Below are 23211 nucleotides of genomic sequence, written 5' to 3'. Positions count from 1 at the left end.
TCGCTCTTCTCTTAAGTGGGTAAACGGGATTCCGTGCTTTGACTTCGGAAGAGATACATCATCACGTGGCGACTAGTTTTATTTCTTTCTTCAAACTCAATCAACCGGACCACCATAGGGTACGGAGTTTTGCGAGTGAAAATCAAGCCACAGTCTCTGGGGAACGGTTGTTCGCCACGGGTGGTTCGATCGAGAAGAACACTATTTTGCGATCCACTTATACTAATACCACTGAAATCAGGTAGGTAATTAGCGATACGACATCAAGGCGAGCTTAATTGTGCTTTTTTTTTTCTTTAATTTAAAAAAATTTATTCACATTTTTTCAACAAATAACTCGTAGCCGGAATCGTTTGTATTAGACATTGAGTTCGATGAATCTGTCGACAAAATACATTCAGTAACGTTGACTGTATTTGCTCAAATCGCTGGTGGCGGAAACGTTAGGGCTAACTTTGTTGGAAAATTTACCTCCCATTCTGAGTAGCGAGTACCAACGGTTTCTGGTGGTTGGATCAATGATTATGAAGAACATGAACAATACGAAACCCTGAAGAGTAGCCGTGACGCAAAATAAATAACTGAACACTAAACCGCCTCCCATTTGCGCTACGAGTCCGAATACCCCGGTGATTCCTAACAGGAAAAACAAGAGGATGGCCAATCTGAGCTGTGCGATAACGAGATCTTTATCGTCCGAGAATCGCGTCGCCATTTGTCGAGTTCCGAAGATACTACGAATCACGCAAACGAACAATACGATATTTGAGGAAATTATCAATGTGATCGGTGCGAGAAAAGCGACGTATCTGGCGATACCGGAAACCTGACAAAATGTTACATTCGAATCAACGCTTGGTAAATAGATGTAAGGATCAATCGAAGCCACGATAGAAACAATAGTGAGCGGAATCCCCCAGGCGAACGCAGCAGCTTTGAGTAAAAATCTCGGCGGTCTTGTGACCCCGAGAACGGTAACGTATCTCTTGAATTGAAGCCAGGCGGTGACCAACATCCATGAAAATTCAGCCAGTACAGCGTAGTGTAGAATCGCTCCGGATATCATGCACGGAATTGGATAATTGATCGAGTCTACGATCGGTAGAATACCGATCACAATTTTCTCCAATCCAAGAGCCAGTGAAAGTTGTATTAAAACTTTGTTGCCAGGTCTATTCCTCCAGGATTTGAATACCATCGCTGTTACAAGAATTCCGAATACTCCGATCATCGATAAAACGCACCCGACGACAGTGATCACTTCGAGAGCTTCTCCGTGACGAATGGAAACTGGATCTCCGGCTTCTTCGGGTCCCGGAAAATATCCGAACAAAAGTTGCGCGAAATGCGTCAAATGGGAGCAAAGGCAGACGTTCAATTCTCCCGACAGATCCCTGGCTCTTCCCGAATTCACGCAACCCTCGTCCGACCAAGCACTCTCCGAGGCAACGGTCGAAATTCCTACGTAATCAAAGTCCCAAAAGGCGCAGGTTTTCGTCCGCTGCGAAGCCCCCTTCAACGGTCTGAACAAAAGGGGGATCGGAAATGGAAGATTTGCACCGTATCCTGGAACAGAAACGCTGACGACTCTGCTGTCAACTTGATCGTTGAGACCGACTAGTTCGTTGGTGAATATGAAATCGTCGTAAAATAATGTCACCACTATTCTCGGAGTTTCGTCAATGGTGGAATTTTCCCGACTGACATTGGTGCTGAAATTGGTGTAATTGGGCATCCGCATTACGTCCGATAAATTCCTTGGTATCCAAGTGGCCACTTCGACTTCACCCAAGTTCGCGACGTGTTCGATGGTGTGATCGGCGGTCAAAGAGACGATATTGTAATCAATGAAAGTGTTGGTATCCGTCGTCCCGTCGCCAGAATTTTTCACCAAAGCCAAACCGGTGATGCCCGTTACATTCGGATCTGAGATATGAATGATCAAACGTGGTGTTACGATGCTGATCAAACCTTCTTCGGAGAAAGAGTCGCGGCTCGTGTTCACCGCTGTGTAATCCAGCAGATTGTTCAATGAGTCAAGAAGTACGTCGGTCGAATTCAATATCTGGGATTGTTTCAACGTCTTTCTGTCGGCGCCCATCACTTTGTCCAATATCATCGACAAGCGGTGTATGTCTTCTAAAAATACTCCGGGGTTCCCGATCCCGTTCGCTTTCAGTTCAATTATTTTCGATAGAAAAAAAATGTCGGTGGCTGTCAGACGCTCGATGCTTTCAACTATCTCGAATATTTCGTCGTCTAATCGACGATCGTATCGGCGACCAAACTTTTCCATCTCCTCGCTTATTTTGTGAAGTTTTTCGGCGGAAGGCGGTACCTCGCTAAGGCATTCTCCCGATGGTTCGGACCAAGAGCCACCCAGCGTGTAGTTCCCTTCGCAAGTTCTGTAAACGGGAAATCCGGAAGCACCCAAACAAATCTCTTTCGACACGGTGGTCACGCCTACGGGAGTGAAGGGCCACAACAGTTGACGATTATCTTTCTCGGTGACTGTGCTCAGGCAACCGTCGCAACTGCGCACAAAAATGTATCTATAAACCTTCGGATGAACAGCAGCGAGAAGTTGAAACAATCGCTTCAATCTCAAGTAAGCGTTCGCTACGGAATTCTCATCCGATTCTTCATCGTCGAGCTCGTTCGCCGTTACGTGGAACAGTATGGTCACGTTGCCGTCGGCGGTGATGTCCAATATTTGCATGGGCCGGATATTTTCCACCAATGTCTCGGACGTCTTCTCCTTGATATCTTCGGCCAAGTTTTTGTACAGTTTCGAGTACATCGGGTCGCATTCTTCGACGTTTTGACATTGATCCATAATCTCCAGTCCCAGAGCAAACGTGTGCCCCTCGAGCTCCTTGTATGCGATTACCTTCTTCGTCGTTAATAATTCACCACCCACCGTGTGCGCCTCGCAAACGTAATAACCCGGACCCTCGTCACTAATTTTAACCCGGTAAATCGTTTTGCGGAAATCCAGATATTCGAGGTTCACTCGGTCCTCGAAATCAACGTCAGGCTCGATGTCTCTCGCCGTCCATCTCTTGTCCCATATTTTCTCAATTTTCACATTTCTTATGAAATCTCCATTGGCATTGGTGAAGCATCGGATTCCCGGATCTTTGGGGGACAATTTCCAGAGACCTTCCTCGTGGTAAACGCTGAGTATGAGTTGTTTTTCATTCTGATAAAACTTCAAGCTAATGCTGGTGACGGGGTGAATCGGTTCGTCCATCTGGCAAAAGACACAGCGAAGATTTGTAGCGGTATCGAAATTCTTTTTCTGGCCATCAATATTCATCGCCATAGTGTTGCTTTTATACCTTCCGTCTCCACCGATCCAGCAATAGTCCGAATCGCTTAAATCGTAGCTTCTGGCTAGTCCGGCAAAAAGTTGCTCGATCAGTGGACTGTCAATTTGTGCCGTCGTACACCTTTGCGTCGCATCTATCCAGTTGATATTTTTCCTACTTCTTTTCAAACGGAAACATCTGTTGTCGTCGGGTATCGGCGACGATACGTATCTCGCAGGACACGCACCCTGAACGAAATAATTCTTCTCCACGATGCAAAGGAACGGATGAACGGCGTCGCAGGACTCCGCCTTTATCCTCAAAGTTTCCGAAACATCCAAAATTAGACAGCCCTTGCTCCTGTCTCCATAAGTGATTAAAAATTTGTCCGTTTTGAAACGCGAGCCCCACATCGGTCCTCGAATTTTCCACAAAAGTGGGCCGAGGTTATCGAGTCTTTTTATGGGCAGCCATGCCGTGTGCACTCCGCGATCACGAAGGTGTGTGAAAATATCGGACAAAATGTCGTCGTCGACGTCGTTGAAAACCTTTGGCGAAAATCTGCACATATTCGACCACGGTACTTTCGATACTCCGAGGCAGACGTACTCGTCCCGGTTAGCGACGACGTCGTATCCCGGCGGGCAGTAGAATTTCGATTTCCTTGGGGAAACGTACGAACAGTTCGGGACAATTTTCGGCAGCCACGTCTCGGCGCATTCTCTTTTAACGACGTGAAAATCCTCCTCAAGGCACAATGGGTCGGAGTAAACTTCCGCCTGGTTGTTGAACGTTTGTTGCCATCTGGGGGAGGAAACCTTTCCTTGAATTTCATCGACGCGAGATAGTTCCTCGGGACACTATTGTGAAAAATAAATTAATGCCATTACAGGTGATAAGCGCGATGGGACGATAGGTGAATATTTACACAATACATTGTATACGACGCATAACTAGATAAACGCCAAGTACACTCAGGTATTCGTAGGCTTCGAGAATGAACGACTCGTGAAAATTTGCTTTGATTTTACTTCCAATTTTAATCTCACCTGATTTTTCATTGCAAAAACCGGACGGTCTTCCAATCGCCATAAGGATAATAAGAGTACCAGCGATCCTTTGAAAGAAAAAAGCATATTTTAACCCTATCTGTTATCTCAAACGCCGCGGAGATTTCGCACGATTGCTCGTGCAATTTCACTCAACTTTGTATATTATGTGCAACTATATGTAGATATTACGCGGAAGTAATTAACGAACAGATAAGAGGAGGAGCTCGTTGACCTGGTATCACTCAAAATTCGATAAACGTTAAATCGAGGCAATCACCGCCGGATGATAAAGTAATAAAAGTCTATCGCTACCTGTTAACATTTTTGATATAGGTGTGGGCTTCGTAAGCGACTGTTGCAAACTAACTTTTCGACGTACGCCCTACGCGTCTTATCAGATGATGAGTACACGTTATGTCTCTCTCGTTAAGTCTTAAATAAACATTGAGGCATGTATAAATTTGCCAAGACGCCGTTGAACCATTAACGAATTACCTCATAGTAATTACGCCGATTCTTCGTTTCGCAAAAATTACACGGATCTATTGATTCGAACAATTTTCGTCGACTATAAATCGAAAAATTTCACGACACTTATTTTTCATTTCAGAAAAAAGAATCAGCCGATTACCATGCGGCGAAACACTGTTTTCGCAACGGTGTTAGCTACCGTCCTGATCCTAGGTATGGTCGAAGCTCGACCGAAAAAAGTTCATCAGGTAAGAATTTGCATCAAGATGTATCATCGGTTTCCAGAAACAATATCTCATGCCATCTTCCGAATTTTTTAAGGGTGTGAAAAAGCGCAGCGTCGATTTGAACGAGGTCTACTCAATGATCGGTCAGTCTCGACTCCCCAAAGAAATACGTCCCCTCAGTTATTACCTGGAACTTCAGCCCTTCATAAAGGAAGGGACGTTCAAAGGCCGCGTAAAAATCGGCATAACTTGGGTCGACACGACCGACAGAATAACTTTGAACGTCCATCCGAATCTTCAGATTTCTCACTCCGACGTCAGGGTCACCCAGCTAGCTCCTTCGAAACCGTTAGTATCATTTCGTCCTGAAAGTTGAAAAATATTCCAATCATTTTTCTCATCACGTCATTTCACTCCTCCAGGGAGGAAGCTAAAAACTCTTCGATCCACGGCGTCAACGTAGCCCGGACGGAACGTCACGCGAAAAGACCATGGTACATCATTCACCTGGAACAAATGCTGAAAGCAGGTAGCAGTTGCGAGGTGGATATAACATTCTCTGGAAATATGACGGTGAACGCGACCGAAGGGCTGTTCAGAAATCGTTACACGGACTCCAGTGGTCAGCAACAGTAAGTGAAAATTGATGAATGCAAATCGACTCCTGAATGCCTTCGATATCTATATATCACGGCAACGTATATTTCCAGCCTCTTCGTGGCTACGTATTTACGACCAAACCACGCACACAAATTGTTCCCATGCTTTGACGAGCCAGCTTATAAAGCGACCTTTCAACTCAGCGTAACTCGTCCGAAGGGTTACACGGCGCGCTCGAATACGCGCGTACGAAAAACCGAAGAAGCGTGAGTAGAAGAGTGTGATGTTTTTTTTTTCATCCGATGTATTTACGAAGCTAGCGTTCGATTTTCTCCGCTCATTTCAGACCCGGGGACTCCGACACGGTGTGGGACCACTTCGAAGTAACACCGGAAATGTCTTCGTACCAATTGGCCCTGGTCATTTCTGATTTCGAGAGCATCAAGCCCTCGATACCGGTGAATGAAAAGGACGGAACGAACCTCGACATAAATATCTGGAGTCGAAAGGAGTATTTGGAAACCTTGAAAGCCGTGCCCGACAAGATTGTAGCGATTGTTAATTACTATCAGGAGTATTTCAACTGCTCCATTATTTTACCAAAACTGGACATCATGGCGATACCGATGTACTCGACGTCGAAACCTTCCGACAGTTGGGGACTGATTTTCTTCAAGTAAGTGCGAAGCTATATGCGATTCGCTTACGGGAATCACGAATCAAAATAATTGATCCCCAGAGAGAGCGAACTGAGCAACGATGGCTTCTGGCACATCGCGCACGAGATCGTCTTCCAATGGATCGGACAGTTGAGAACGCCGTTCTGGTGGAGCGATGCCCCACTCAACGAAGCCCTGAACTCGTATCTGACGTCGATGGCGACTCTGGAGGTATTTCTAGATCGCCGATAGGCAAAATTTCAACGCCCAAGACGTGGAATCGATTTTCACCCTACCGATTTCAGATAAGTCCCGATGAGTTGGAAGGCAAATGGCCGATGAACGCTCTCTATTCTCTATATTACGAATTCGGCAAACGGTTCCCTTTTTCAAGGGTGAACGGAATCAGACAGGATGCGACCGCATCCAAGAGTAAGTGTGCTGTAACACCTCTGTTAATTCTAAAAGTGTTTTATTCATTTATTTATTTATTTTTTTTTTTTTCGCCAACATAAAATCGATTGTACGGATAATCGCGCGAGACCTTGGTAAGATTTGTTGAACGTATACAATATGGGAGTCACGCACGCGGCTTCTCTGTACACTTGTATAGTACGTACATGCATATTATATCGTGTGGTGAAAAAAAAAAAAACAGAACTAACGAGGTAAGATATTCCGCACCTAAAAATCCAGACTTGTGTTGGGTCACATTATCTTGAACTTTATCGCTTGCTGACGCCACGCCACGCGGCTATGTTACACGTACACCACCAACTTGTCCTGAATGCGACGCAGGTGACGCACAATATACGGTATAACAATTCAAGAACGCTAAAATCGCACCATCGTATCGCGCCGCGACGCGAGGCAAAGCGAAGCCGAATGAGTCACTTGTTATTCGTTTTTTTTTCATTTATTTATTTTTATTGCAGCGGAACTTATATTCCGGATGTTCAACTACACGCTGGGAAAGGACGTCGTTCAACGGAGCGTTAGGAAATTCATCAGGGATCAGTGGGAAGAGTAGTAATGCAGTCCATACTTAGTCGGGAGGCAAATCCTTTTTCTTTTATTATTTTTCTCCGGGTCTTTTGGTCTCCGGAGTTGAATTACGGCGGTTCAAGTCTCGAGAATCGAGCAATACCCGAACGGCTCTGGAACGCCTTGGCCAAGTTTCAAAGCTTCTCTTTAACAGAGGTTGATAGGATTAGCTGCTGCACGAGTTGTTGCAGTAAAAATAAGTTCACTATCAGCTGCGCGTATAGATATATACATATATTCTTCCCCGTCAGTTAATTACCTCCTCCGTTAATTGACTCCCGACTATAATTTTAGTACCGATTAAATTTACGTTTATAAAACCCTGTGGTAAATTAACTTGACGCAGAAATTCCAAGACGTTTTTCGCCGATGATATTTTCACGTACTTGAACAACGCCGCTAACGAATCGGGGAAACTCATGGAGGGACTAACGTTGAACGATATCGCTGCAACTTGGATCACCAGAGATAGGCTACCCCTTGTTACCGTTACTCGTGACTACGAAACAGGAAACGTAACTTTCAGTCAGGTCAGTAATTAGCTGCGGAGTCGCTTCTTCGGTACTCACCTTGTCATCTTGACACCTCTTTACGTAATAGTGTAGATTATATGACTGGCGTACGTTCTACAGTCCAAGGATAACGCCGTTTAATTACCGCGCACATCGTCAACGGTTTTTTTTCTCCGTAGATTTTTCCAAAAATTTAGAACTATCGCTGGCTCGGTCGTGATCGATTCCTTCCTCATTCGGTAATTTTTATTGGTGAATATTGCAGGAAGTTTACTTGAGAGACAGACCTCAGGACCCGGTCGAAAGAGGAAAATATTCTTGGGATATCCCGATCGTCATGGTCACTCAGGATAAACTTGACTTTAGTGAAACTACGCCAAAGCTCTGGCTGTCCAAGGACGGAGACAGGCAGGTCACGATAAAGGACGTCACGAAGGAGGACAGCTTCATCATCGTTAATCCTGAGGAAATAGGTGGACCAAAAAATATTAAAATGAAGATGCCCGACAGATATCTAGATTTTTACAAATCCTTACGAAAAACAATCTCTCATTTCTTCAGGAATGTTCCCCGTTAATTACGATTCCTGCAACTGGAAGATGCTGGCGGAATTTCTGCAGGGACCAGAGCGCGAAAAAATTCCGGTACTCAGCAGGGCAAAATTGCTTCACGATGCCTGGAACCTCGCCTACGCCGGTGATCTCTGCGCGGCAGTTGCTCTGAACATGACGCTCTTTATGAAAAATGAAAAGAGTCACGTGGTTTGGGAGCCGGTATTCGCCATGATATATCACATCGGAAGACAAATCGAAGGCAGCTACGTCTATCTGAAGTTTGAGGTGAGAGCCGATTTTCACATCAAATTTTTACAATCGGATTCGCACTTGATTTTTCTTCGATTTCAGGCGTACGTAAGGACCCTTTTGAAACCAATTTACCAGATCGTCGGTGAAACGCCGCAGCAGGGGGAACCTTCATGGAAAACACATTTGAGGGGATTGACGAAAAATTTCTTGTGCAGGGCAGGATACGAACCGTGCGTTCAGGAGGCACGCGAACAATACAAAAAATGGATGGTGAACGAAGAACCTGACGCAGGAAACCCGTTAGTAGAGAGCATCGCGATCGATGCTGCCTTGAAAATTTTCAGCTTTGCCATTCGTCGTTTAATCTTTTCCCGAACTGTTTCAGCGTCGCGAACGAATTCTTATGCCCGGTGTTCAAATGGGGAACGAACGACGAGTGGGAATTCGGTTTGAAACGTGTGATAAACTTCCCCCAAAATTGTTTAGAGCGTAAACAATACGAGAGAACTTATCTCCTGAAGACTCTGGCGGGTTGCCCGAAGGATGCGTCAAAGATTGAGAAGTAAAATTTGCGAGAGTTGTCCGATTCTTGAAATATATATATTCGTTCTAACTGACCTAACGCTCAATTTTCCAGGCTCCTCGTCGAAACGGTTCTTGGAACGAATTCAAATTTCACGGACGCCGACATTCATCTGATCTTCAGTACCCTTACGGGAAGCGCGACTGGCTATACAACCCTGTTCAACTTTTTGGCCGACTATTGGGACATGATAAAACTGAAATTCAAGGACAAGAAACACTTGTGGGATGGCATTGTAAACTCCGCTACTTCATCATTCAATACTCAAGAGGGCTATGACATGGTATCGGAATTGTACGTGAGTCGTCAAGGGGAATTCGAAACAGCGGATACGATTATTGAAAAGGCTTTGAAGAGCATACAAGAGGAAACTCAGTGGAGTGAGAAAAATTTGCCAGTTATCGATGCCTGGCTCAAGGAGCATCTTCCCAAAGAAGATCTCGATGCCATTGAAGCCGCGAACGCAACAACTACGCCAACACCGCCGGCTCTGGCTGGGTGATCAAATTAACGATTAAAATTATATTTATAACAAACTTGGATAGATTTTATTGGATTAATTTTAAAACTCTTAAGTATTCGATAGCATTTTTTTTTTTTTTTTATTACATTCTTGTACGATAACAACCGTCATGTTTTTTTTTAAACGCTGTGTCGTCATCCCTGAAAAAATTTCCCCACTGTAAATTTATATTGGAAATACGTTTTTCTTTAATATATAACTCTATGTATACCGTGTGATAAATATATAAGGTATGTTTATACCGAATACTGTGAGTTTCAATTTTGTTGATTCTTCTATTCTTCGTGCAAAACGATGACCGGTATGATTGCGAAATAAAAAAAAATTATTATGAACAAGAAATTGGTCACCTCTAAATGGCGCAAATATTCGCGGGCGCATATCGCTAGCTAACCAAGGAGAATATATACGGTAACATTTCATCGACGTCGGTATGAGGCCGAATTCCACTGTCTATGACCTCTGAGTTATTGCTGACACATTTGAAACCGAATACTCACAGTTTAGCAAGCTGCATTTCCTAGATTTCAAGTTATTACATTCAGTATCTACATTTAACACCGTACTGGCAGCTGTGATTTCCATCCATCGTCTAATGGGTATGTCAACTTCCCAATTTCACCAAAATCTGATTATTTCACCGACCCAGACAGTTTCTCTCATAATATTTACGATTTACCCAGAGTAAATACTCTGTGGGACACGATATACGTTCGCGAATCGAATAAGTCTAGACTCCTTCCACGCATTAGTACCACTAGCAAGTTTCTCAGTAATCCTAGAAACATACGAGTACAATCGGATGCGACACGAGTGATTGAAAAATTAAATGTTCGCAGTAGAATGACGGATATTCACGCTGGATATAGAATACCCGCCTCGGAATTGGACGAAATTCCGATGGGTGATTGCGACCCAAGGGCTCCGGGTATTCGTCCTGTACAAACCAGTGAGCTTAATTTATAAATTTAACCAGGCATTGTTATCTCGGAGGAAATTGAAATAGTTTGCAAAAAATTGGCGAAAATTATTTCAGGTAGGCCAATGGGCGATTCTCAAAGGAGATTAGAAGTAGAGAATTACTGGAGTTTTACAAACCGGCACCGTCTCGCTGTCATCATCGGGACCCTATTCATCGGAATATTCATAGCCTTCATCGGAATTGCCATATATTTGGCTGTTACACCAGGTTAGTAATGTACCGTTTTATCTCCTCGTCGTTGACAAATACGCTTGGAAACTGTTTCGTTAATTAGATCCCAGTGGTAATCAGACTTAGCCGACTGCGCAATCAAATTTTCTCAGAATTGTCGAGAGGGGGGAGGGTGATAGACGAGCGCGAATCGAATAGAGCTGACCATTTTTTCGCCATTTTCGCAGATGAAAATTACGCCGATGTTGAGATCGACAAAATAATGGAGCTGGAGTACCCAGCCACTGTGGAGCCAGGTGCAAACGACCTCGAAGAACAAATCGGCATTCGTATTCCGGTGCCGAGTATACCGAATGAATTTTCCGAACGTATGATCGATGATCTGTACAAAGTGGCGTACGACATGCTACCCAACGAACACGCGGCACGCCAGAAACGTCAAACCGAAGCTGAGGAAGCGCAGAGCTGCAGGGAAAGACACGAGGATTGCAAAATTTTACTGACCAAAGTGAAAAAGACAACCAAAAGTGTCGCCCAGCAAATTCACAAGCTGCAAACAATGATCAACAAACTCGGAATGACCGATGAACAAATTCCGTCACTCCAGAACACTACCGTATTCGATTTCGCAACTTGTCTCAAGTGCGAGAAATTAGAACGGCAAAATGCGGGCTCAAAGGTCAAGGGAGTTCAAGAACTTGACTCTGCAACGACGCGTGAAACGAGCCAATCGCAAACACAAGCCCCGGCCTATGCAAAATCTATTTCACAGGAGAGTATTGAACCAGAAGAGATAAACGCGCCACCGGGGTACGAATATTTTGAGCGAATAGTAAACGTTACGAGTCTGAACGACTCCGTTGTCGTCAATCCGAACGGTACGAAGAGTTTACATGTTCTGAAAAACGTAACCGTAGCTCTAATTCCCGTCGAAAATGCCATAAACGACGATGCCGAACCAATTTTATTCTCCATAACTACGGAAGAGACGGTAGTTTCCGAAGAGTCATTCGATTCGACGGTCGCACCATCGGTAGACGTCAAGACGGTTGTTTCGGACGACCTTCGCAAGGTTGACGAAGAGCAGTATTTTGACTTCAAGAGCAGCGAGCCAAAATTCCAAAAGACCATACCCGACGAAGATCCAGAAATATTTGGAGCCACGACCGAGCCCAATATGGTTTTCCTCACGACGATGACTTTAGAAAACGAAACCCCGTCAACTCCGACGTCGACTTCAACGGAGCTCAGTCACTCCCCCGAAGGAAAAGCGAATTTCGATCAGATTCCGTTCGTGATGCCAACCGCCGAGTCGACTAAAGGTAGTCAACAGGTCACCTATACTCCGAGCCTGAACTGGATGCCGTATCCCCTCTGCGTCTACGGATCGCCCAATGCTCAACCCCAAACGGTAAGGCAAGCCTCCTCCGAAAAAATCACGTTCCCAGTTTCTTCTTCAGCCTTTTCTTCACCTTCAATGGCGAACGGACTACCGTCATCCTCTTATCAGATCAACTTTGTTCAGCCGGCTATGCCGATGCAACCGTTCATACAATCGGGCATCCCTTTCGTCCCGAGCCAGGTCCCAGTTTCGCCACAACGTTACGGACCCACTGGACCGGGAATCCAGTATTACCCTCCGAATCAGGGAAATCAACAGCAAAATACCAACGGACCCAATCGACCGTTGTACTGCATGTACGTGCCAACACCGACCCTCCAGTTTCCTGTAATCCCCGGAGTTTCCGAATTCCAGCGGGCTGTGCCTCCTGATGAAATGAGTAACAAAGATGGAAGCCCGCCGAACGAACTTGACGAGAAAGAATTGAAGTCCAGAGGTGCGCTCATGCGTTGATACAACGTAGATCTTGAGGAGGCAGCTGCGGTATTGATAATTTTTGATTTTTAAGATTACGGAGCGGGCTGCCCTTTGAACACAAGGTTGTGCAATGACAGGAGCGCTTGCATTCCAAGGTCACGTTGGTGTGACGGTCGAGTCGATTGCGGGGATGCGAGCGATGAGATCCGTTGCTCTTGCAGAGACAGAGTCGGCAAAGAACGACTCTGCGACGGCTACTTCGACTGTCCGCTCGGCGAAGATGAGCTCGGCTGTTTCGGTACACCCTAGAGTTTGAATTTCAACCGATATTCCGACATTTTTTTTATTTTCGTAGTTTTAATACGACCATCCTTCGATTCGCAGGATGTGATATGCATTCGTTCAGCTGCGATGATACGGAAAATAGTCAGACCTGGGGGAACTGTTTACCGCTGGTCCAAAGGTGCGACGGTTACCCGCAATGTCCGAATGGAAAAGATGAACTCAATTGTAATATCATCACGCATTCCGTCGAAGAACGCGAGGTGAGATCGAGGCTTCCATGGCGTGGCTCGATGATATTTCGTTCTTGAAGATGATCAACGTTGGATGATCCGTATTTTGATTTTCAGATGTTCAGCGTCGGTTATACCGCTGGATTTCTTCACAGAAACTGGAAAGGCAAATGGTACCCAGCTTGCACCGCTTCAAAAAATTGGGCGAACGATGCCTGCCGCGCTGAAATCGGAGATGATAATTATACGTGAGTCATCATCACAAGCTCTAAAGCGCCGTGATTTTTTTGCCACATTTCCTGACTTATCATTTTCCAACAGCGATTTTCCGATAGTCGAGGTGATTTATCTCCAGCAAAATTACGATGGTCCTTACGTCGTCGAATTGCCGTCGTCCGAATTGCAAATAGTCAACTCTTGTTTGAACAAAGCGGTCTACGTTAATTGTCCAAGAATACCATGCGGCACAAGAATCTCGTCCTCGGATCAGGATAACGCGCCCTTTGATCTTCCATATTACCAAAGATTCCCACCAAGGGGATACCAGGTAGTGAACAACTACAGAGAAGCCAACGGGACTACTACTGAACTGGAAAAACACGTTGGTAATCCAAAATCTGGCGGTTCCTCAAACGGCACAAACATCGAGGACAGTATCGTCAGCAGTGCGCGAGTCGTCGGTGGTCATCCCAGTCAACCGAGAGCCTGGCCATCGCTCGCGGTTTTGAACAGAGACGGTAAATTCCACTGTGGATGCGTTATCCTTGACGAGTATTGGATTCTAACAGCAGCTCACTGTATCGACGGGTAAGAATTTATTGACCCTTCCGAAACCCTGGACAAAAAAAAAAAAAAATATCGACGAAAATCTTCTGAATGGGAAAATATTTCGGGACGATTTTCAGCTACCAGAAACACTACTACGATGTTCAGGCTGGAATATTACGGCGCTTCTCATATTCACCTATGGAACAATCCAGGAAGGTGAGTCGCGTCGTGATGTACCCCGCGTACGACAGGAACGTCATGAGACACGACATCGCATTGCTGAGGCTCGAGACTCCTCTTTACTTCAATCGATGGGTGAGATCAGCTTGTCTACCGGAAGCTACGACCGCCGGACCCCACTGGAGAAACGGCCCGCCGTCCGAGACCATTTGTATTTCAGCGGGCTGGGGATCCACCGTGGAACGTGGACCCGATCGTAAAAAAATTTAGACTACTTCGAAAATAAACCGGACGAAAAACATTATTCATGGAATATGATGAGAGATTTATTTTCCACCAGCCGATCATCTGCGAGAAGTCGAACTGCCCATTTTGCCGAACTGCAAATATCCCGCCGATCGAAACGAGGATGAAATCTGCGCGGGCGAACCTCGGGGAGGCCGAGATACCTGCCAGGGAGACAGTGGAGGTCCACTCATGTGCAGGTAGATAAATAATCGTGAAAAACGAGATGCTATTTTTCAATAAAAAAAAAAAAAAAAACTCATCAGGAATCCGAATTCCCCGTCGCAATGGTACGTCGCTGGTATCGTCAGCCACGGAGAAGGTTGTGCTCGACCCAACGAGCCGGGTGCGTACACTAAAGTTAGCCGTTTCGTCGAATGGATCGACAGAGTACGCCGTAAGTGAATGAAATCAAGTATACATTGAAATGTTGAAGACAGTTTATTGGTTCTCGAAAGAAAGTCTACCTCCTTTTTTTTTTTTTTTTCAACTACTCTGCAGGTGAACGTGAGTCTCCAGAAAATGCGCCACTGGCTCGATGCCCAGGTTACTACTGCCACAGTAGCCCCTGGAAATGTTACCCAGCGAAAAAGCGATGTGACAAAATTGCCGACTGTATGGATGCTGAAGACGAGCTTAACTGCCAAAGATTTTCAGGCAATTCTTTATTCAGAAAAGCGGATTCTATCGACGAAGAATCCACCGCAGTAACGACCGAGTCCCAAACAACAGAAACAGAAATCAGCGAGAACGAAACAAAAACCACTACAGAAGACACCGCGTCGACTTTTACAGTGCCAATGGGTAGAGCGACGGAAATTTAAGATGAAAATTTCCAGGTACTCTGCTAATTAAGATGACGAGAATTACGATGTTTCAGAACCATCGAGCACCCCTGAAACCTCCGATGAAATTCACTCCACGACGATAATTTCAACGACGGTTCTGTCGGAGGAGAAAATTGAATATGATAAAACCACTGAGCAACCCGATGACAAAGATTCCGCGACGACGCCGGCCACGAAGGAAATTAGCACGCGGGTGTTTTCACCCCCGCGTCACTTCAGTTGCGAAGAGTGAGTGGTGGTTTCGTACGTGAGAGAGACTTTCGCCCAAAGCGCAAAGTAAAACGAAAGATGGATTTTATTTTTCACAGTCTAATACAGACGATCGATCTGAGCAAACGATGTGACAGAATAGTCGATTGCCAGGATGGAACTGACGAGGTGAATTGCACGTGCAAGGACTATCTGTCGAAAGTTAATCCCTCGTCGATATGTGACGGGCACATAGACTGCGCCGATAATACGGACGAGGATAATTGCGGTGGGTCAATATTGACGTCTGAACGAATTCGTGGAAATCGTTCGATCTCGCTGATGAAGAACCGTCCTTTAATTTTCCAGATATATGCGCGGCGAACGAATTTCACTGTCAAAGAAGCCGCGAGTGCGTTACGATGGACAAAAGATGCGACCGAATCCCCGACTGTCTATTCAACGAGGACGAATTGAACTGCCGTAAGTGTGAGATACGGGAGGAAGAAACCTCTTCCAAACTCCACGAATGCACCGTGTAACCTTGTTTCAGTGACCTTGACAAACGGAAAGTACGTGATTACGGACCTCGACGGTATACCTCACCACAATACCGAGGGAATTTTATCATCGTACGAGGGTGGCAAATGGATGCCGTTCTGTATCGATGGAAGAGAAGACAAACCCGCGACCCTGGGAAAGCAGATGTGTTCATACTTCGGTTTCGGGTGAGTGAAATATATCGCATTTCTTTACCCGAACACGATAAACGATCGTCTCAATTTCTCTCTCATCAGAGCCTGCGAATCCTTTAACGAAACGCGAGTGCAAAACGCGTCCCTCGAAGTTCTATCATCGACTGTTTCGGACGTAATACCGTACGAATATTCTACCCTATTTTCCCTCACGACGGACGACGAGCCGCATTGCACGGCTCTTTACCTTCGTTGTCTGCCAACGATACACACCGTTCCTCTTACCTTCCGTATAAAATCGACCGACGGCGACGAAGAGGATGACTTTCTCTGGCCATGGAACGCCGCTGTATTTGTCGACGGCCGATACGCGTGTTCAGGTGTTCTTCTGGAACCGAGTTGGGTACTGACCAGTTCCTACTGTGTCGACGACGTCGAGTAAGTCGAAAATATTTCAACCATGACCATGATTATTTTTAACATCCTGAATCAGAGTTATGGCGAGGTTCAACTGACTTTTATAATTCAATACGCAATCTCACTGCATCCGTCGTTATAAAGCGTACAAGGTTGTACAGTTAGACAAATCGATGATATTCCTGACCATAAAGGATTATCATATTTTTCACCTGCGCGTGTCTATGAATAATTCAGCGCACCCGGGTGATCGCGCGTGGGTAGTTCGAGAGAAGTAGAAAAAAAAAAAAAAAAGGCATAGGAAATATTTGAAGATTAACTGAAATAGTCGAATCCACTTGTTCGAGTTCTTCAGTGTTTTTTACTTCAACTACCTGGAGTATCAAACGTATTGTAGAGAAGAAAAAAATGCCATGTAATTTACAGTTTGAAGAATAACTACACCGCAGCTTTACTCGGCGCGTCACGGTCTTACCTGCACGTAGATGGACCACACCAGCAGATGAGTACAGTGGACGAGATAAAAACCGTGAAGAATTCAGACGCCGTACTATTACACTTAAAGTACCCTGCTAATATGACGCGACAGGTGCAGCCGATGTACTTACAAAAGAGGTCCGATCATTTTTCGACTAACTGAATATACCGATCTCTTTGATCGTTTGTAATATTCGCTTATAAAAAACAAAAAAAAAAAAATTACACTTACAGAACTCACCCTCCTGTGGAATCTGACACTTGCGTTACCGTCGGAGTTGATAACGAGGGGAAGACAAGAACCTTATTCCTGAAGGCGGTGATACGAAACTGTCCCGATAATCATCGGTGTTACAGAAACGTCAAGCCTCAGAATTGTCGGGTTAGTTTGTTCGGGTTAATTCTGAAATACCGTTGAATGACACCAACGGTTATCGATAATCGTCGTATTAATTGTTTCATCGTCAGAACGAAACGAGAACTCCGTGGAGCGGAACGATCGTGTGTTACGGATGCAGCGGGTGGTACCCAGCTGCCGTTTATCACGTGGAAAATGGACTTTGCAGTTTCGCCAAAAAGCAGAGCTTTTCCAGCATAGATTACATGAACGCGAATTTGATCACCGGCATGCGTGAGTAACGAGTCACATTTTATTCCACGTGCTCTGGAAACAATCGGAAACTTTGAAATTTCTTTTCACGAATATTTTGCAGAGGAAACTGTGCAGTCAACGGTCCTCCCCATTTGCAACGGTTTTAGATGTCCATTAGGAAAGTGCGTCGAATGGAAAAACGTTTGCAACGGAGTTCCCGACTGCCGCGATGGGGCTGACGAGGAAGCGGGCTACTGTCAAAGGCTGAAGGACCATTGCGCGAACGGGGTTCACGACACACCCGGTTGTCGTTAGTATAAAAATCCGTTCATTTCTTTTTCTTCCTTTTCAGTGGAACACGGCGAAATCATTGCATTCCGAATTTTAGATTGCGCCCGATCAGAGATGCGCTGTGGTAACGGTCAGTGCGTATCGAAATCGGCATTCTGTGACGGTGAAATTGATTGCGTCGACGGTACGGACGAACCGACGAACTGCACCTGTGCCGCATACCTGGAACTAGTGAATCCCGAATGGATTTGTGACGGGAGACGTCATTGTCTCGATAAATCCGACGAGAGTCCCGATTCATGCCTCTGCAAAGACGCTAGTTTCAAATGTGGCCAAAGGTAAGGTGAATCGGTAAAGAACGCCGGAAAAACTGAATCGATCGATATTGTGCAATATTTTTCTTCTCGCAGCATCAACGACGGCTGTGTACCTCGAGATTTCGTTTGCGACGGCCAACCGGATTGTTCGTCGGGAGAGGATGAAAAACATTGTCTGTCTTTGAAGTTCCTTCCTTCGAATTCGTGAGTTATTTTATCTATTTTTTTCCTCTCGCACAGCCAACGGCGACATTCTATCTCCGACTTTCTGTACCCGATGACTAAACGCTGTGCTCGATGAATCATTTCAGGCCTGGGTACGGTGAGGTAATTCAAAGGTCGTTCGGTGTTTGGCACTCGCGATGTTTCGCCGCCGATGAAAAAATGCCCGATGATCGGTATTGGGACAATTTCTGCAAGGAATACGGCTATCAACGAGCCTCGAATGTCACCGAAAACGACGTCAGCGGTCCGACAAATGCTGCCGTCGTTCCAGCTTTGGACAAATTTTATATGGTTAGACCGAACAGGAGGATTTGGGTAGTCATGAGAGACGATAAGTCGCTCGTGAGTCTTCATTCGCCCAGTGAAAAGTGCCTGCGTCGGTACGTAACGTGCACATAATTTCGACCGACAGCCGTAATAATCACGCTATAGATAATATACTCCGTCCTTCTTTTTCCTATTTCGAATACTACGGTATAGGCGTGTTACGTATTAAGCGTTTGGCAAACTTTGAGACGTTCGAAGGATTAGGTCTGTTTCTTTTCATCGTCTATTAACATCAGAAAAGCTCAGTACAGCTAATTACGTATTCAGAAATTCGATTAACAATTCGACTTTAAAGTGCCTTTTACAATTGCTGATGTAGATACCACCGAATACGTCATTTCTAGTTCTAACGATTCGCGACGTTTTTTATAACCGTTGTCGTATCTAAATCTGGATGTGTTCGGATTATTTAAAATCAATTCCGATAGATCAGACCGAATTCTGCAAATGCGAAGTTTTTGCCTCAGAAGTCGCGGCGTACATCCGTTTCTTGTTTTTTCAAATTAATATTCATTTTTAAGATTAAGATTTTTCTATTTTTATACTGTCGCATGTGTTTTTTATACGATAATGGTGAGTAGTTACAATATTCTTAAGTTACCGTTGTTACACGGATGTCCAAAAGAATGTCTAATAAAAATTTACCTTTGTATACGAACATACCTACGTCCATCGAGACGCCACGACAAAAGAACGTAGCAGAATCAATTAATCCGCCAGAATTAGTCACCTGGGAATGTGAACGGATCTTTGTGAGCGCGGGCTGATGGAATCGTTCGAAGTTAGAACTCTGGTTATAAGCAATAAGCGTGGTGCAGCTGGTAGTGGTTTGCCTTCAGAAGTCGCATTCGGCCCCATTATACTTCGCCTCCGAGAGTTGAGACGGTGCTGCCCGCCAAGAGCTCTCCCGATTTCTCAACGGCTCGTACACATACCTATACCCACCTCTCTTTTATATATTCATCTTGTTCATCTCCTCTCAGTTGCGGGTCATCGGCAGCAGGAGTCTGAACAATTCGCTGGAAAAATGATTCGCGAAGTTGATTTCGCAATAACAGTCATAAAATGCTGGTGGTTTCTGAGGATGGTGGAGGGGGAAATAGAAAAATTGTAAATACATTAATTTATTCCACCTAGACCAACGCCTACGTGGACAGCATGCCGCGAACATTCTTTCATTCCTTTATGCTGACACCGTGGAAGTCAAGAGTTTTGCGGAGGCTGCGTGTAGGTAATTTGCTTGAAAGGAGTACCGTTGGATGGTCCAAAGCATTTTCTCGTCTCGGCGCACAGACTTGCGGCAAAATAATCGAGAGAGCGATAACGAGAGCAACGAAGGTCCGACTTCGAGCTTCCATACTCCTGATGCTGCTGCTGCTGGTGGTACTGGAAAGACAGACAAAGAAGGAACTAGAGAGAAAGCTCAGAGATTCAGGAATGCGGGACCTTATTACGTGGCACGGGACCTTCTTCCCGCAATATATGGGGTAGAGTTCCAAACCGTACTGAAAAAATAGAATATATATGTACAATACATTTATTTATCCCCTTATCCCTCGAGAAATATTACCGTACCAATCGGAAAGTGGAACGATCCGTCGGAAGTTTTGTTGACTATATAGAGGCGAGTCGATCGATTATTGACGATAGGAATATAATATAGATATATACCTATGCCGGAGGAATGCAAGAGGAGCCTTTAAGTGCCGAGCGACGGTGGTAGTCCCGTTATACTTGGCAGCTTCCTGTCGACCTCCACCTTCGTCAAGCGTCCACTTCTGCATACTTAACGCGCGCAACCTATCGATATCGAACGCGTCACGCAACGAGCGTAAGCGCGAATGCGTATCTTCGCATGTACGCACGTACGTATACGTATACCTACATCTCCTCCTCCCTCTGCGAACGGAGAAAACGGTATTATTTTCAATACACGACTCTCGACGTAGGCGTAATCCTACGGAGTCATCGAGACTATCAAGAGAAGTGGCGTCGAGTCGTGACGTCACGAAAAGTCATTATATCATCGTTCGATGAGAGTCGCTGAATTCGCTCGTTTTCTCTGATCATATTTTCCCCTATTTTCAAGGATAACGAATCGATTGGCCGAGCACCGATCGAGCGTGGTAATTTTTATGAAAAGTTTCACCGACTTTTTTTCCAAAGAATTTCAGAGTAAGTTCTCTTCCGAAAAGCGAAATACGTTAGTGCAAACGATCGAGTACGCCAGCAGTAGCCATACTCGCGTTCGTGGCTACCCGCGGTGAATTAATCGGGGATTTTATTGTGCCGCGCATAATTAAGAAAGGAAACGAACGAATGTGTCGTTGAACCGTTACCCATTTATGGAAACGTGCGACTATGGACAGAAAAACGAAGACGTGCTCTTCACCGTGAGCGGTACACGTATGATACGTTGCTGCAGTGCCGCCTTCGCGAATGTAAACCGTAACCAATCGAAGCAGCTGTACTTAGATTACCGGAGCTCGTAGCTATGGGTACGGGTACGTCGTACTTCGCTTTGAGTTTCGAACCTCCGGGAATAGACGCGAATCGTTTACTTCAAATCTACTACTCCGTTTCTCGCCCGGAAACCATTCACCTTTGCCATTTCGACTCCACATCGAATCGATGCGGGAATTTTCCCTGAACCTGATAACGTCCTCCCGAATCGCATATATGTATAAGCGAAGAAAACCGCGAACGTCCGAATGGGTCGCACGACCACGCTGTTCGGTGCGAAAAGTTTGTTCCTGTAACGGTAAAATCGCTGAAAAATGGGCGGTTGCAACGAGCTAATGCGTAATATTTACCGAAAGGCGTGACGACGCGTCGTTGACGGAATTTTTCCTCGTTTCTCGTCGCAGGGGTGGACTGAGAATTTACTATCGATAAAACGGTGAAAAAAAAAAGAGAAGAAAATCGCGAATCGGCAAACACCTGTGCGTTTTGTGGAACCTACTGACCCAAAATCAACGTGTACTTACAACGTTTTTTTTTCAAAAGCGAACAAAAGCCAACGGAAAAGACATTCGTACGGGTAACATACGCGTTGAGATTGCGAAATTGCAATCGATTGTAGAATTTTCTAAAAAAGTTAGAAACATACCGTCAAGCGGCACCGTCGCCTCGTTGACGTGATCTAGGTGGACGTCGTGCGATGAAATATAAAACGGACCAAAGCATCGAGTAGAAAGCAGGCCTGAAGCTCTTCGGCTGACTTATAATACGAAGAAAATCACGCGTCGTCGATAAAACGCGTGCATCACCACTGTGTGCCCCGTCAGCGACTGCGGTGACACGGATTTTACCCGGTTTCACGGAACTCGGAGAACGATTCGATTACTCAATTATTGTTTCGGATTCATCGGTAGCGGAGCCGCGATACCATCCAGCACCGAAAAACCATTTCTATACGAACAATTTATCAACGCGTGCAAAAATACTAGGCGCGTTGATATTTAGCCCGAAGGGGCGAAACGAGGAATCGAACAGGTGAAAGGAGAAGACAAGGGGGATTTTCACCTGTGAGCAAGTCTCGATCCGATCAACGGTTCCTTTCAAGGTCGACGCCCTTTCGGAACGTCCGCCTAATCCGTCGAAATTCTGCACGTGTGATTTCGTCGTTGATAGCATTGCGCCGATTCTTGGAGAATTTTTGCGTACCAACGTGCATCCGGAGCAGCGATCTGTATATCGCGAATTCTCGTTCAATGCGAATAGTACCGTTCGCTGTAGCTGGTCATTAGAGGACGGTAAATCGATCTCGCCTGAATTATTATAGGTGTTAATTGTAACAGTGTAGCATATCCCGTTGACCGCGTCCCTGACGTCCTCGACTTCAAGGTCGGCTCGGTGTAACCGCGGCAATAATTCTCGCGAGTCGGTCAGAGAAGAGAGCTCTCCGTATAGAAGAGTCAATCAGAGTCCTGCAGGTAAAAAGTAGCTATGCAATAAACCGCAACGGATCGTCGCAAATACGTAAATGGATTCCGTTACAATCGATAGGCAGTAGGACGTATGTATACGACGTCGTAGTTCGCTCGCCGCTGCAATTACAGTCCTGTAGGAACGGCTTTTTGTTTTATTTTTTTTCCACGGAAACGCTCCATCCAGAAAAATGTGATTTAATTCATCGTCGTGACGAGCGTTTATGCCAATTTCAGTCCATCGTCGGACGTTTCATTTCCTCTGATTTTATGGGCGAGCAAATTTCACGCGATTACGTGCGCCGCAAGGGCTTCGTTGTGCAAGGATATCGATTCGAAACACGGTAACGTACAGCAATTAGAAAATGCTTTCATGACTGATTTGAAATGCTTTCC

General features: G+C 45.3%; 3 protein-coding genes across 3 annotated transcripts; 2 read left to right on the top strand and 1 right to left on the bottom strand.

The window, feature by feature from the left end:
- Nucleotides 1-31: 31 nt before the first annotated feature.
- LOC105683440 (aminopeptidase N) lies at nucleotides 32-10034 on the top strand. Its single transcript, XM_012396024.3, has 15 exons — nucleotides 32-241; nucleotides 4974-5082; nucleotides 5156-5409; nucleotides 5484-5693; nucleotides 5772-5927; nucleotides 6008-6337; nucleotides 6401-6551; nucleotides 6626-6752; nucleotides 7256-7346; nucleotides 7711-7894; nucleotides 8142-8349; nucleotides 8438-8715; nucleotides 8782-8981; nucleotides 9068-9244; nucleotides 9320-10034. The coding sequence occupies exons 2-15, from the start codon at nucleotides 4996-4998 to the stop codon at nucleotides 9765-9767; spliced, it is 2901 nt and encodes a 966-aa protein (XP_012251447.2). The 5' UTR covers nucleotides 32-241; nucleotides 4974-4995; the 3' UTR covers nucleotides 9768-10034.
- Nucleotides 253-2110, bottom strand: LOC105683368 (adhesion G-protein coupled receptor G2). Its single transcript, XM_020850867.2, has one exon. The coding sequence runs from the start codon at nucleotides 2099-2101 to the stop codon at nucleotides 398-400; it is 1704 nt and encodes a 567-aa protein (XP_020706526.2). The 5' UTR covers nucleotides 2102-2110; the 3' UTR covers nucleotides 253-397.
- A 520-nt stretch (nucleotides 10035-10554) lies between the features above and the next one.
- Nucleotides 10555-19602, top strand: LOC105683438 (serine protease nudel). Its single transcript, XM_012396023.3, has 24 exons — nucleotides 10555-10737; nucleotides 10825-10977; nucleotides 11169-12352; nucleotides 12467-12779; nucleotides 12852-13058; nucleotides 13145-13305; nucleotides 13393-13523; nucleotides 13597-14082; nucleotides 14181-14479; nucleotides 14564-14708; nucleotides 14775-14905; nucleotides 15010-15312; nucleotides 15389-15584; nucleotides 15665-15834; nucleotides 15915-16028; nucleotides 16099-16273; nucleotides 16343-16678; nucleotides 17084-17272; nucleotides 17369-17516; nucleotides 17603-17765; nucleotides 17848-18036; nucleotides 18115-18355; nucleotides 18428-18538; nucleotides 18646-19602. The coding sequence occupies exons 1-24, from the start codon at nucleotides 10632-10634 to the stop codon at nucleotides 18956-18958; spliced, it is 5964 nt and encodes a 1987-aa protein (XP_012251446.2). The 5' UTR covers nucleotides 10555-10631; the 3' UTR covers nucleotides 18959-19602.
- Nucleotides 19603-23211: the final 3609 nt, after the last annotated feature.

Source organism: Athalia rosae, chromosome 1, assembly GCF_917208135.1.
Source record: "Athalia rosae chromosome 1, iyAthRosa1.1, whole genome shotgun sequence".
Classification (NCBI taxonomy): Eukaryota; Metazoa; Arthropoda; class Insecta; order Hymenoptera; family Athaliidae; genus Athalia; species Athalia rosae.
Note: the sequence above shows the minus strand (reverse complement) of the source record. Positions and strands in the feature narration are given on the sequence as shown.